The sequence below is a fragment of the Lissotriton vulgaris genome, chromosome 3_1 (genome assembly GCF_964263255.1).
Source record: "Lissotriton vulgaris chromosome 3_1, aLisVul1.2, whole genome shotgun sequence".
In the NCBI taxonomy this organism is placed as follows: domain Eukaryota; kingdom Metazoa; phylum Chordata; class Amphibia; order Caudata; family Salamandridae; genus Lissotriton; species Lissotriton vulgaris.
In genome coordinates this window covers 1011986585-1011999197 of record NC_141689.1, presented here as the reverse complement: position 1 = coordinate 1011999197, position 12613 = coordinate 1011986585, and the positions used below count along the sequence as shown (strand labels likewise).

General features: G+C 39.1%; 1 protein-coding gene across 9 annotated transcripts in view; it reads left to right on the top strand.

Moving 5' to 3' along the window:
* MPDZ (multiple PDZ domain crumbs cell polarity complex component) overlaps positions 1-11997 on the top strand; it is an 856387-nt gene extending 844390 nt beyond the window's left edge. For 6 of the 9 annotated variants that reach the window (XM_086961392.1, XM_086961390.1, XM_086961388.1 and 3 more), the window contains 3 exons: positions 3215-3327; positions 8202-8325; positions 10841-11829. In XM_086961392.1, coding sequence (XP_086817518.1) covers positions 3215-3327; positions 8202-8325; positions 10841-10987 — 384 coding nt within the window. In that variant the 3' untranslated portion in view covers positions 10988-11829. Of the gene's footprint in view, positions 1-3214; positions 3328-8201; positions 8326-10840 lie in introns of all 9 variants that reach the window. The other 3 variants (XM_086961393.1, XM_086961386.1, XM_086961394.1) reach the window with 2 other exon arrangements.
* Positions 11998-12613: the final 616 nt, after the last annotated feature.

Sequence of the window (12613 nt, the reverse complement as noted above, 5' to 3'; positions counted from 1 at the left end):
AGCTGCCTATGTTATGACATCTATTAATGTAATAACTGCACTTTCACAATTGCTTTATTAATCTTCCTGCTTTCTCAAATTTGCTTGAAAATGCATAATTTTTCTTCTCTTTTTTCAAAATTTTCTTGGGGGGGGTAACCCCCCTAAACCCCCCTTATGGGGTTCGTGCATGCACGCTGCGCTCGCTCGCTGCAGTGCAGTATGCAAATCAGTTTGCGCCCCACCAGTTTCAAATGTCACCAACCGCCCTTGGAAATTACACCACATTTGGCAGAAAGGTAGATTTGGTTATGCTGATCACGCTTCCCGTTATTTGGTGTAAATCTGTTCTGTAGCTTTTGAGAAATTAAAGGAAATCAAAATTTGTATATCTACGATCATGAAGCCTTCGCAAATAATGCGCTTGTGCAGAGATCTGCAGAGCTCAGATTAGCTGCCAACACTTCAACCAGGAAGTGGTGGCAGTCATCTTGCGGCTCGGATTCATCTGAGTCCATAAAAAAACATAAAAAAAGAAAAGGGGGCAGTGTAGGAATACCCTGACCCCTTAGCTCTGGTCTTAAAGTACCAGAGGGACCCGCTACAGAAAATCAAGCACTTTAAAGAAAAAAAATGTTGCCACTAATTTGCAATGAATTTGCAGCAGAAATTATAACGGGAAAAACAAGCGCAGTCTCCCACAATTGTTTTTAGTTAAGCCCCCGTGTGTGCCAGGTCCAGGGGTTATGCCTACTTTAATAAATTAAAGGAGTGAAGCTCACGTGGTCTCCCTCTATTGGCCTTTTTATGCTCAGGGGACCAGCACCTCCCCAGAACTTATGTTTAAGGTTAATATGGGGGAAGCAGCCTGACCCTGGCGACAAAAACCTCACTGGGGCTATAGATAAAATGAATAGTGGGGGCTGTGCAAACCCCCTGGGACCACACCCCAAGGGGTGTATGTTAAAAGTCCTAAGGTGGGCAGTGCAGACCTCCTCAGGACCAGTGGAAAACCACCTCCCCGGGGTTATAAATAAAATAAATAACGGTTCTATGCAGTACCGCCCCAGAGACCACTACCTCCCGGTGCCAAATACAAGAAAGGAGGGGGCCCTCCACCCAGCCTGCTTCTGCTATGTCCTGAGGTGCCCACCCCCAGGACATAGCTGTTTGCTTTTGCTTGGCGGGAGCTGACAGCCCCCGTTAAGCAAAAGCCAACAGTCCGGTTCCAGCGGGTGAGAACTGGCAAAGTGCTCCCGCCTGCTGGAAGCGGAGGTTTCATCTCATTCGCTGCCCGCAGACATGCAGGCAGGGAAAGAGGTGAAACTATGGCTCTTGTCGGAGCTGACTGAGGTGGATGGAACATCCTCGGGCGCTTCTTTTTCCTCTATGTTCTCCCCACCTGACTCAGAGATGTCAGATTCGACAAAAATAAGATTCGGCTGGTGTGCTGAAGATTTGAATGTGCCCTCCTCTTTTGTGCGTGGGGATCAGCCACACCAAAACCCGGCATTTCTCTAGAGGATTGTGACATCCTGCTGTGTGCCCACAGTTTGGCCCGGCGCTGTGATAGTCATCTTGTTGCAGAACGCCAAGCAACAGCCGCTCTTGTCGTGATCTGGCTACCGGTAAAGATTGCATGGAGATCAGCCCAGAGGTATTTAGAGTGACATTGGGGACATCTCGTGAAAGGCGTCCTCTCTGTTACCTAGAGGGCAGCTTCATTCTCCAAGGGGTAGGCAGAGCACGCAGCGAGCTGAAGGAAGCGAGGGCCAAGATGCCTGATCAGTTGAAGAAAACGGATTGAGGAATGGAATCAACACCGATATTGGAGAAAGCAAGGAAGAACTTCTCACAACAGGGTGCAAGGCAATGGACTCTGAGGCCATAATGGGTATTGCAAAAAATGTGTCAAGACCAGGAGTGTGCTGATTCATGTGTGAGCCTGATGGCAAAGAAGAACATTCTTCAATGGAGTCTGTGCCCTTGCGCATCCAAGACCATAGGCGATGTCACTGAGACCTCATGACTCGAAATACTTCTTCAAAGATAACAAATTGCAATCATCTGAGCCCAACACTAGATGGTAAGAGTATGTAGAGCATGTAAATCAGTAACTCTACAGACGAAGAACAGATGCTTACAGGATAGGTAACATAATCCTACCTATGGGATCTCGATCCTACCAAAGTAAAAAAATACCCCCCAAAAATAATTAAAAACTTTAAAAACTGAAAAAATTGTGATCATCACCAACACAACTCAGAGACATTATTTTTTTTAACTCATTGGACAGTAATGGCTGTAACTGCCTAGGGCCTGCAGAAAACCGATGTCGTGCACAACCAAAGGTTGTATGCAGTGGAAGTGGGGTGCTTATGGTCATTCGGGCAGTGGGCCTGACCTTTGGCCGGGGCCTTCAGTCAAACTCTGCTATATATTGCAGGGCAAAGGGAATACTTTCAAGGTAAATGTATATAGTGTACCTTAATGTATGTTTTAAAAAACTTAGAAATTTGCTTAAAAGCCTACAGTTCTAGTTACGAATTAGACTGACAGACAGGTGAAATTCTTCAGTCAGGATTTAATCTGCATTCTATAAATCTCTAAACAGTTATGGAAACAATAACCCTTACACCAAATGCAATGCATAACTGATTATATTCAGTGCTATTTTGGTTTTAACATTCTTAGTAGACCAAGACAAAAAAAGCATGGAAAGAAAACTCCGTATTCATCAGGGACATTTGTTTCTGTATTTCAGAAACCAACATTGTCTTCAGAGGTATATACAAAGACACATGCAAGGACGTCTTCATGATGTAGCTGTTCTCCTACTCATTGTAGATGTGAAGATGTTTCCACCATTTCCACAAAATAGCAACCCATAGTACAGCTGTGTGCCACATACACTGCCACACAACTGGCTAAACCCATGACCATCCATTTAAGGCTCTGCTTACCTTTGTTGCTGCCTCATGTTTACCAAACTCATTTGAATATAGTAGCTTTAGTATTTTACAACTCATTCATTTATTTTATTTTATTTTCTGAATCTGTGTGATAGCACATTTTTTTGCAAAGATTGTATATTTCCCTTATTAATATTTCAAGGCATTATCATTTTTAGGCCTAATTAAATATCCTAACTGATAATGTTAGGAAAAGCACATTTGTGTACTATTACTGCGTTTGTATAACTGGTCATCTCTTTTTCTGTCATCAAAATATTCAGGTTGTAGCTGGAGGAGATGTGAGCGTAGTCACAAGTCGGCAACAAGATCAAGCTGGTGCCAGCGTCAATTTGACTGGGCTAACGTCGAGCAGTATATTTCATGATGATTTAGGGTAAGCATGTGCAAGTCATTTAGTGAGTGAGAGAGATTTATTAACCATCCTCTGCAAGGTAAGTTGTGTATTCACTATTAGGTGAATCTACATTATGTCTCAAACTTGCCAGTTGAATCTGTGTCTTCAATATTTGAACTGTTACTCATGTGTTATTTATTATTATTATTGGATTTGTGAAGCACATCAGCTACTCAGTGAGTGTACCAGCACTTTGCAGTAAAAATCTGATCCCAAACTCACAGAGGTGCTAAAAAGCCGACCCAAAGAGCCATGTCTTGAGGAGTCGCATAAAGATCTGAATGTCCACAGTGGCACGGAGCTGTTGTGAGAGGGCATTCCACTCCCTGGTGACCAGATACGTGTAAGAGCTGCAGCCCCACTTTTTTCTTTGAATTGAGGAATTGCCACCAGCAAGGAGTTGGAGGACTGGAGTGACCTGACTGGTTGGCATGGGTTGAATCTGTTGGATAAGTACTGAGGGCCTTTGTAATAAAAAGCTGTGTAAGTGGTTTCTTCTTTGTACCCTGGTTGCCTCTTCACCATTTTGTGTGTGAATTTCAGTTGTTTATATAGAGAGGGAATTTCATCTGAAGATCATGAGACTTAATTTTCAATTTATCCTTTGCTGTTCCTTTAATTTCAACCCATTGTACTACTGAACATTTAATTAGCCACTGTTCTCTATGAGAGATGTGCTTAATGGGAGAGGGGATGTGGGGTCGAAGTGACTGCTCCATGCATCATCATGTCTTATTCACCACCCTCATCTCTACAAAGTCTAACAGTGATGGTTTCAGATCTATTTCTTAGCTAATAACACCCCTCAAACGTTATCTTCCCAGTCTAACAAGAAATGCCTGCCCTCCCACAACAAGGTTTATCACCAGCTTACTCTCAAAATCTTTTTGACAGTCTTATGACATTTCACTCAGCCAGAGCTGATAGAATCTGATTCAGCTTGAGGGCAACTCAGGAGATTCTAGCTAGGTTATGTGAAGTCCCTTTGTTCTCTGGGCCTCTTTATCTACAGGATTGAAGATCCACAACTTACTAACTCTAAAACCCTATTGCAAATATTAGAGTAGCAAAAGGGGCACATGTCACCACATAAAGTCTTTATCGCAAGACTAAGCAACAGCTCCATTGGGCCAAGTAAATCCGATTACCTCATGCTATAAATTAAAATAAATGTAGACTCTGATACTTTGACAAACTACATACCTATCTCCTAACACTCCTTGAGTCTTGAAGATATTCAAAATACTCATAAAATTCATAGCTCGTAAAATGTCTGCCTAGCTAGAACAATGTTAAAGCGACTTTTGTGAACATTAGGCAAGAGATCCAGACGCCACAGTCAAACCTGTGCTCTGATCCATTGTAAACCCTTAGCAACATTTGATAGAATTGGATACAAGGACTTGTCCTGAGTCTTTTTGAGCCCTGAAGGAATGGCAGTGCCTATTTAATCAAATCACATTTATAAGGTACAATGTGCATGCTTTCTCTATGCTAGAATCACCATATATTGCATTTTATTATTCTAACAACAGCGTTTAATATTACTACATGTACTTCGATTGTGCATGGATCCATCTCTATTTTCAGAAGAAAAGTGTGGAGCAGAAGCTACTCAGCTACGGAGTAACACATTCACTTGTGCCCACAAATTGATTCAAAACAACTGATTCTGCCTTAAACCATCTTGCTACTGTCACCTAGTCAGACACTCTTCTATTGTTCAGTTAATCTCAGCTCTGGTGCCTTGCCGTACGTCTTTGCAAAACAGTTTGAAATGTGGCAGTTACTTTAAAGATAATCCTGTCTTTTAAAATCGAAAGACTACACTGGTGCTAAAAAAGGCTTCTAGCATCCATACTTCTCCTGTGGGGCCAGCTTCTTCGGTTCCTCTAGATCACTACTTTATTGATGTTTGTAATGGCATTTACTACAAACCCAAAGTAATTTACTTGGCCAACTCCTTCGAAAGCCAGAACCATAAGAATGACATCCCCCCTGCCGGATGTTTCCACATTGTCTTCCAATCAAGAAACATGTGAACTTAAAAACACTCTGCCTTGCCCACAAGCATGTTCATTGCATTACTCCCTGATACCTCAACAAGGTAAGGCAGTCATACTATTCAGTATACTGTGGAAGGATGGTGTCACATATCTACCAAATGTTTGTTGAATAATCTTTTTGTCCACAAGCACCGACCCATCTCAGATCAAAATGACTGTTTCACCCAAATTCAAAAACTGCTTTAAAAATGTCTCAATCTCCCTACCTCAAGTATTGTTCCTCAAATTTTGCAGTATTCTGACCAAAGTGACTCAAAGTTCATACATATTAAAGTGGAAAGGGCATTAACTGCCCTGGCTTCACTTGAGCCATGTTGTTATAGTAGGGTCAGAAACAGCTGTAAGGGATACCTGGCTGCCAGCTGCCACTGCATACCTGAATACTGCTGATATGCACACTATAATATACTTGTATTAATGCTACCCTTGTTTCTTAATCAACACAAACTACCTTTTTCGAAAATTAATTTATATGTCCAATGCATACATTTGATAATATCTTTTATTGTGATTAATTCTTATAATTAGACTGGGGAGCTGGGAACAAATACTTTACTGAACTTTTGACTACATGATAGCATAAAGCTTGCCACCGAGAGGTATACCGGCCATTTGAGACCCTTACTCAAGTTATAGGCCTGCGCCAAAGGTGAGGACCTATAACTAGACATAGGGCTTGAAAGGCCATTATATATGAGGCTGAAGGTTTATAATGTTGTTAGAATATCCTGGCCATTAAGGAAAGAATGTTTGAAATTAAAAGGGGAAACCAAAAAGACATAGATGGGCATGTTGGGGAAGACATTAGTGGGCTCTGCCACTCCATTGACATAAATTAGGTTCCCAGCAGTCCCATGTTCAAATGCAGGTCATATCTAGATTATAGTGGAATATTAATATCACTCACTGGAGCAATGGCTGCATACACTCTAGCAAATTCAATCTGTTTCAGATAATAAACTAATATCCCCCAAGCTTGTTACATCCTTAAGTCATTATACATGCCCTACCCTACAGTATTAAATGTGTGCTTGTAATGCAACTGTTTTGCCCTGGAATTTAGGAATTTGGCCTAGAGCTGGCCATTTGTAGACTCATTTTGGAACAGGCTTTTGTGTACCTCCAATAAGATGCAGCAACAAATACTTGTTTGAATACAATAAACATAAATGCAATCTGCAGTTTGTGTCTTCATGTGTGAAGCTCTTCAGGTTTTGGGTTAGTCTTTATGGTTCATAAAGATTGACTATTTCAAAACCCCAAACAATGAATTCATCACAATATGGTGACTTTCCATTAGAGTATAGAACAGTGTAGAGAATGTGAATCTAGAGTAGGTTCCAGACTATTACATGTAGTTAGCGTTTATTTGATATCAACAGTAAGATAGTTAAAATACAATCATTTTTGTGTCGCACTGATGTCTTCATTTGGGATGTCTATTGAAATCATAAAGGTATATATAAATTATGAGCCCGGTGTTGCACCTTCCCACAAGAAAGATGGTGTGGCATGGCAAAAGGGGGATTCCTCCAGTGTTGGATGATTATACAAAGAAGTACCCATTTTCAATTGGAAATGGAGAATAACCATTGGAAAGGAATGCAGGCTTAAAGGAAGTTTTAAATATTACATTTATTTTTGCTTAATATCACAGAAAAAAATGATTAGGAATGTAGGCTGAGTAAGGGAATCTTTGTTTACTAGATGAATTATAACTGCATCCTTGCCACACATGATTCCTCACTATACTTACAATTTTATTTCACCCTTATATATTGTGGCTAGGAAAACAGCTTTGAATGCATCACAACATCTTTTTTCTATGATATTCATGAGAATTTTCCAATCGTTTTAAAAAAGAATTGATTTAAGATCTAACAATGTCTAAGAAACTTGTGTTTATCAGGAGTGAAACTTACATTATGAAAAAGGCAAGTATTTGGCTTTGTCGGAATGTGTAACTAACTGTTTGTATTTCAGTTGAATGCTGAACGTGGTATTTCTTACACTCCTGTATAAAAATGGCCTGAATCACTGACACAGTCGTCATACTCATAGGAATATTTCATCTCCTATTGTCTACATATTATATTTCACTTTAGTTGTTACCTTTTCTGTTCAGGTGTTGTTTCATGGGAGTTTTATTCCAAACTTTAGAATTGTGCACTTGTCAGCAGAGTTAAAGAATACTCCTGATGGTATTGCACAGAAGGCAGTTCCCTTAGCACATTAAGAAATAGGCGAACTGTCTTCCTCTTGAGCTCATTTAATAGCTTGAGAAGATGTCAGACAAAGCACCATTATGATTTATCATTCTTGCTTTTTTCAATTCATCTTGAAATATAGTTACTACTATCTTTCATTACCTAAACTACACAGCTGACAGTTTTAAATTAGTGTTTAAAAGAGCATTAATAACTCACACCATATTATGGGAATATTGCCATTATTAGGCTCACACATATTTTCAAGGTCTCTTAACTTTTAAGGTCATGTAAGTCCATCCCACAGGTCATAATGAAAACGCTAAAACCACTATTTGGTAAATCAACTATAGTTATGAATGTTGGTTTCCATTTCATGCATTCATTCTGACCCAGTTTGTGGGTTTTCAACTATAAACCCTAATTTTCTTAGATAAAATATGTTCTAAGAATTTTGAATGGCACACACTGGTCCCAGAGGAAATGCACTGTGTTTTGTTTAAGAAGAACTTGTGAAACTAAAATTGAACTGTGTAAAACAGCCTGTGTTCGATACCAGCATTCTTTTTCTGTTTTTTAGCCCGCCACAGTATAAAACCATAACACTGGACAGAGGACCTGATGGCCTTGGATTCAGTATAGTAGGAGGCTTTGGCAGCCCGCATGGAGATTTGCCCATCTATGTCAAGACAGTGTTTGGCAAGGTAATGGCCAACATTTAAATAATTTATTAGATTTTATAGTGCAGGGATATTCGTTACTATTTAAATATGATTTAAGCATCTTTCAATTACTATGAGGTACAACAGTTCATATCTGCCATTTTTAGTATTTTTTCTATTTGGAATTTATGAAATACATAATATAGAGAATTAGCCCATCTTCAGAAAACTGAAGCTTGTTTCCTTTCCAGTAAAAGAATTGGCTTGGTAGTTTGGTCTGCCCTGTTCCCATGATGCACTGGGCCAGGGACAGACTAATTTGCATGTAGCCAGGTTCTGAGCTGGGATGGTGCAGTGAGCTAAAAAACGGTGATGGATCAAGCCCTGATCTGTTGACTGGGTAGGAGTGTTCTGCTTAATTTAGATACTCTGTCCATCACCACCCCCTTTTCTGAATTGAAATACAAAACAATGCATACAAGATGGCGCTAACGCATGGAAAAAGATGATCCTACATCATGGGAGTTATCACACTTCATTGGTCAAACCCTGCGTATCTTCTGGTACTTTATATTAGCATACAATTTATCGGCTCCCTGATTACTTGAAAGATTGGAGGCACCAGCATTTGCTGATGACTCTTTTCTGTTCCCCTCTTCAACAGCACAGGTCGAATCTGAGCCTTGGATGGCACTTATAGTAATTGGTTATTAATATCCGTTGTGGAATTGCAATCCTGTAAATTAGAGCCCTCCTCCCTCACTATACGAATTTAGTTGACCGATTTTTCCCACTTCATAGTCACTAATTGTCACATACATACAATTCCCTGGGTAGATTTGGGCCTTCTCATGCCCATTTGAGGAATCTATCCTAACACCATTGTTTCTCTGAAACAAAACAAACTTTTTTAACATAGTAATCTGTATATTCTCTTTGGTCTCATGCTACCAGGGATATTTTGACCAACATTATGTTTCTAGGGGGTATTCATTGTCCAAACAAAAATACCTGTCTTTTTCCGTGGGATTCTATTACTCAAAGCAGTTGTGGTTAGCCTGGGTGATCAAAAAATGAAGAAGGCCAATTCCTTAACTACCTCTTGCTCCTTTGTTGATCTCCATTACCCATCATGACAGAGCTGAAATGGTTTTATAAAGAGAGATATGAGGGTGTAGTAGGACCAGCTCTGGTCAATGCAAGCACATAGCGTTGTGCTGGGCAACCTCACTGTCAACAATTGTATAAGGTGAAGGCGCTGTTAGAATATTGAAAGCAATTAGGCTATGTGGAAAAAACCATTATATTACCGTTGATAATAAAACTTTCCGTTTGCTATAACCTTTCAGACTGTTGCGTTGGTATTGTGTGGGTATTGTCAAACCCTACTTGATTCTAGAGCCTAGATTTGCAACATCTGGGTATGCACTTATTTCACCATGTCCTCTTCATTATAGTCCAATGGGAGTTATAAGAGCTTTCTTTCACCAGATTTGAGGAACAGATTGAAAGGAAGAAAGGTTGATCTCTGAATGGCCTTTAATGACACCAAGAACTCCAGAATGTTCTGCTCTCTAGTCACCTAGGGAATACGTGGCTCTGCAGCAGATTTTGATATATTTCTTCATGATAAATTCTGCAAGGAGTGTTTTCTTCTGGTTTATGCAGCTGATCTCAGAGAAAATGTGCTGTTAGGAACTGAGAAGCACCATGCAAATAAAATGAATGTATATTTGCCTTTACTCATTAAGGTGGCAGAAGCGTTGAAGCATTAAAAAGCTAGAAAGGCACCTTGTTAGACCTAGTACCTAATCATTTCTGTAAGAGTGTCCATAAGGTATGGGATTGGAGTTGGCTGTGAAAATTTTGAAATTGGTCAAGAAAAATTGCCCAATTTCTTTGATATTTGTGCCAAGAAATGTCCTAGTGAAAGAGCTCCTAACCTGAACCATAAGAGCTAAGGGCATTAGTAACAAAGTAGATTTCAGAAAAACTGGACACAAGTGAGCAAATCCCTCCAGCTCAATCTTCTAATTATGAAATATGTTACTCTTAGGAAAGGAGGTTTCTATTCAGGGTTTATTGATCTAAAAGATGCTATCATGGATGGACGAGTTTGTGTTTGGTCCATTTCACTATCTAATATTTCTACATGGATATAACTTTGAAATTGTGGGATCTAATGGAGAGATGGAACTACTGAAGGACTTCTGCCCTAAAGAGGTGTTGTTATCACCAACTTCTTTTAGACTTCTTGTTAAGAATTTGAAGCCGCATGTTAATCCCTTTAACGTGAATGCATCTACAGGAGGGCATGACCCCATTTTAATTGTACATTTTTCCAACTATGTTACTTTGATACCTACACAGTGAATTCTCTACACAATTGGTTAGAGTGTTGTGGCACTTACTGTATGGTTAAGAAAATGGTTACTAATTCAAAAACAAATATTTTGGAGGTTTCAATTCCAGAAGGCTGTTTTTTATTTCACCTTTATTGCTACGGTGAAGCACAGGGTGTCTTTTTATAGTTTCACTGTGCTCTCTTTGATTGCAGGGGGCAGCAGCGGAAGATGGCCGACTTAAGAGAGGTGACCAGATCATTGCTGTGAATGGACAAGGCTTGGAAGGCGTCACCCATGAAGAAGCTGTGGCAATCCTTAAAAGGACAAAGGGTTCTGTCACTATGACTGTGCTGTCCTGATACTTCTGGAAGTCTCCCAAAAAGCTTGTCCATTGATCATTATTGCAAAGACTTTTTTACAGAATTAGAAAGCACAGCCGTGTAAAAAAAAAGAAGTATTTTTTGTTGAAAGATTTTAATATGTTTTGCCTTCCTCCTGCTGCTGGCAGTGTATTATTTTAATTCTTTTACATGGGGAAATGCAAGTATTTTAAAAATTACCAACTATTCCGTTGTCTTCTGCTTCCAGCACATCCCCAAAGAAATATGACACACATTTGCATACGTTTTTTCCGTTCACTTTTTCTTGTTTGCAGGTAAACAACAATTCAGGGTACTGCTTCTGTTGCAAGTGTTAAATCTTGTGTTTAATGGTGACATGTATGCATTGAATGAAACAGTAACAAGAGATTGTTTTTCATTTATAATTGCACTCCCTGTATAAATCGTTTTAAAATAACGGTAGCAGATGAAAACAATGAAGGAAACACTGAGAGTTTTACAGAAAGGAGTGAATCAGAAGGAGTATACACTTTGAAAGCTGGTTAAAAATGTAACACTAAAAATCGAGAGTAGTTAATTAAAATGGTGCGTAGTTTTATCACTGTACAAAAAGTATTGTTAAAGCTTATACAGAAGGCCCTTGGAATGTTAAGCAAGCACTGTGGTATATTTTTTAATGTTTTATGTGTGTTTTGATGAGACTATTTTTATATAGCTGCTAAACTACAAAGAACACTGTAAAATATTTGTATGCTGACTACTCACAAGTGATATTTTGCGGCTTTGCTGTGTTGCCACTGCCGTAAGCAAGCTAAAATTTCTTATTACTTGTTAAGTTTTTGACTAAACACTGAGTAGGTAAAAAAACAGAGTATCTTGTGTGGTTTACTTTGACAAATGTGTATTTTCAATCTCTTAATATAAACAGAAATGTAGAATTGGTTATTAAAATATGCCCAGAGCAGAGTGGTCCAGTAAAATGTGTCTTCAAGCTGGACACTTCTTAGTGGGTAAGATCAAATACTTTATTACGCACCTCAGCCTTTGCCCTCCAGTCATCAACTGCCACAGACCCCTTCTCAATCCCCACATTCCAAACTACATTCTGAAACAAGCACAGAGTAATAGATGCAGGTAACACCATATGAAGGCATAGACCACACTTATCCCGCTTTTAAATAAAAACTTTTCAAATATCACAAAGAGAAATATAATACTTAACACCTTATTAAATAGCATAAACAAGTAAGAAGTATCTCGTATACTGATGCTACAATAAATCTGTTTCACTAACTTTTCTTCAAAAAAGAATAATTAAATAATATTAAATGCAAAATATGTACATGGTTGACAATACATGGACATTCCAGCTAGGAAATGAGAAGAGAGAACACTATTAATGTGAACTACAACATTCCTACTAGTTAAAATAATCCTTTAAATAAGTGGGACATTTTTGCACTCTAACGCTCATTGTTCTTTCAAATAGATTATTGTGCATTATGTGATTATTAATGGCACTTTCTTCATTTCTAACCACCTCCTTCCCCTGATTTGGCAAAGAAGATTCAATCTAATTATTAGATGACTTATTCTGCAACACAACAACACAATTGGTATTCCAAATTCTACCATCATGTGTTA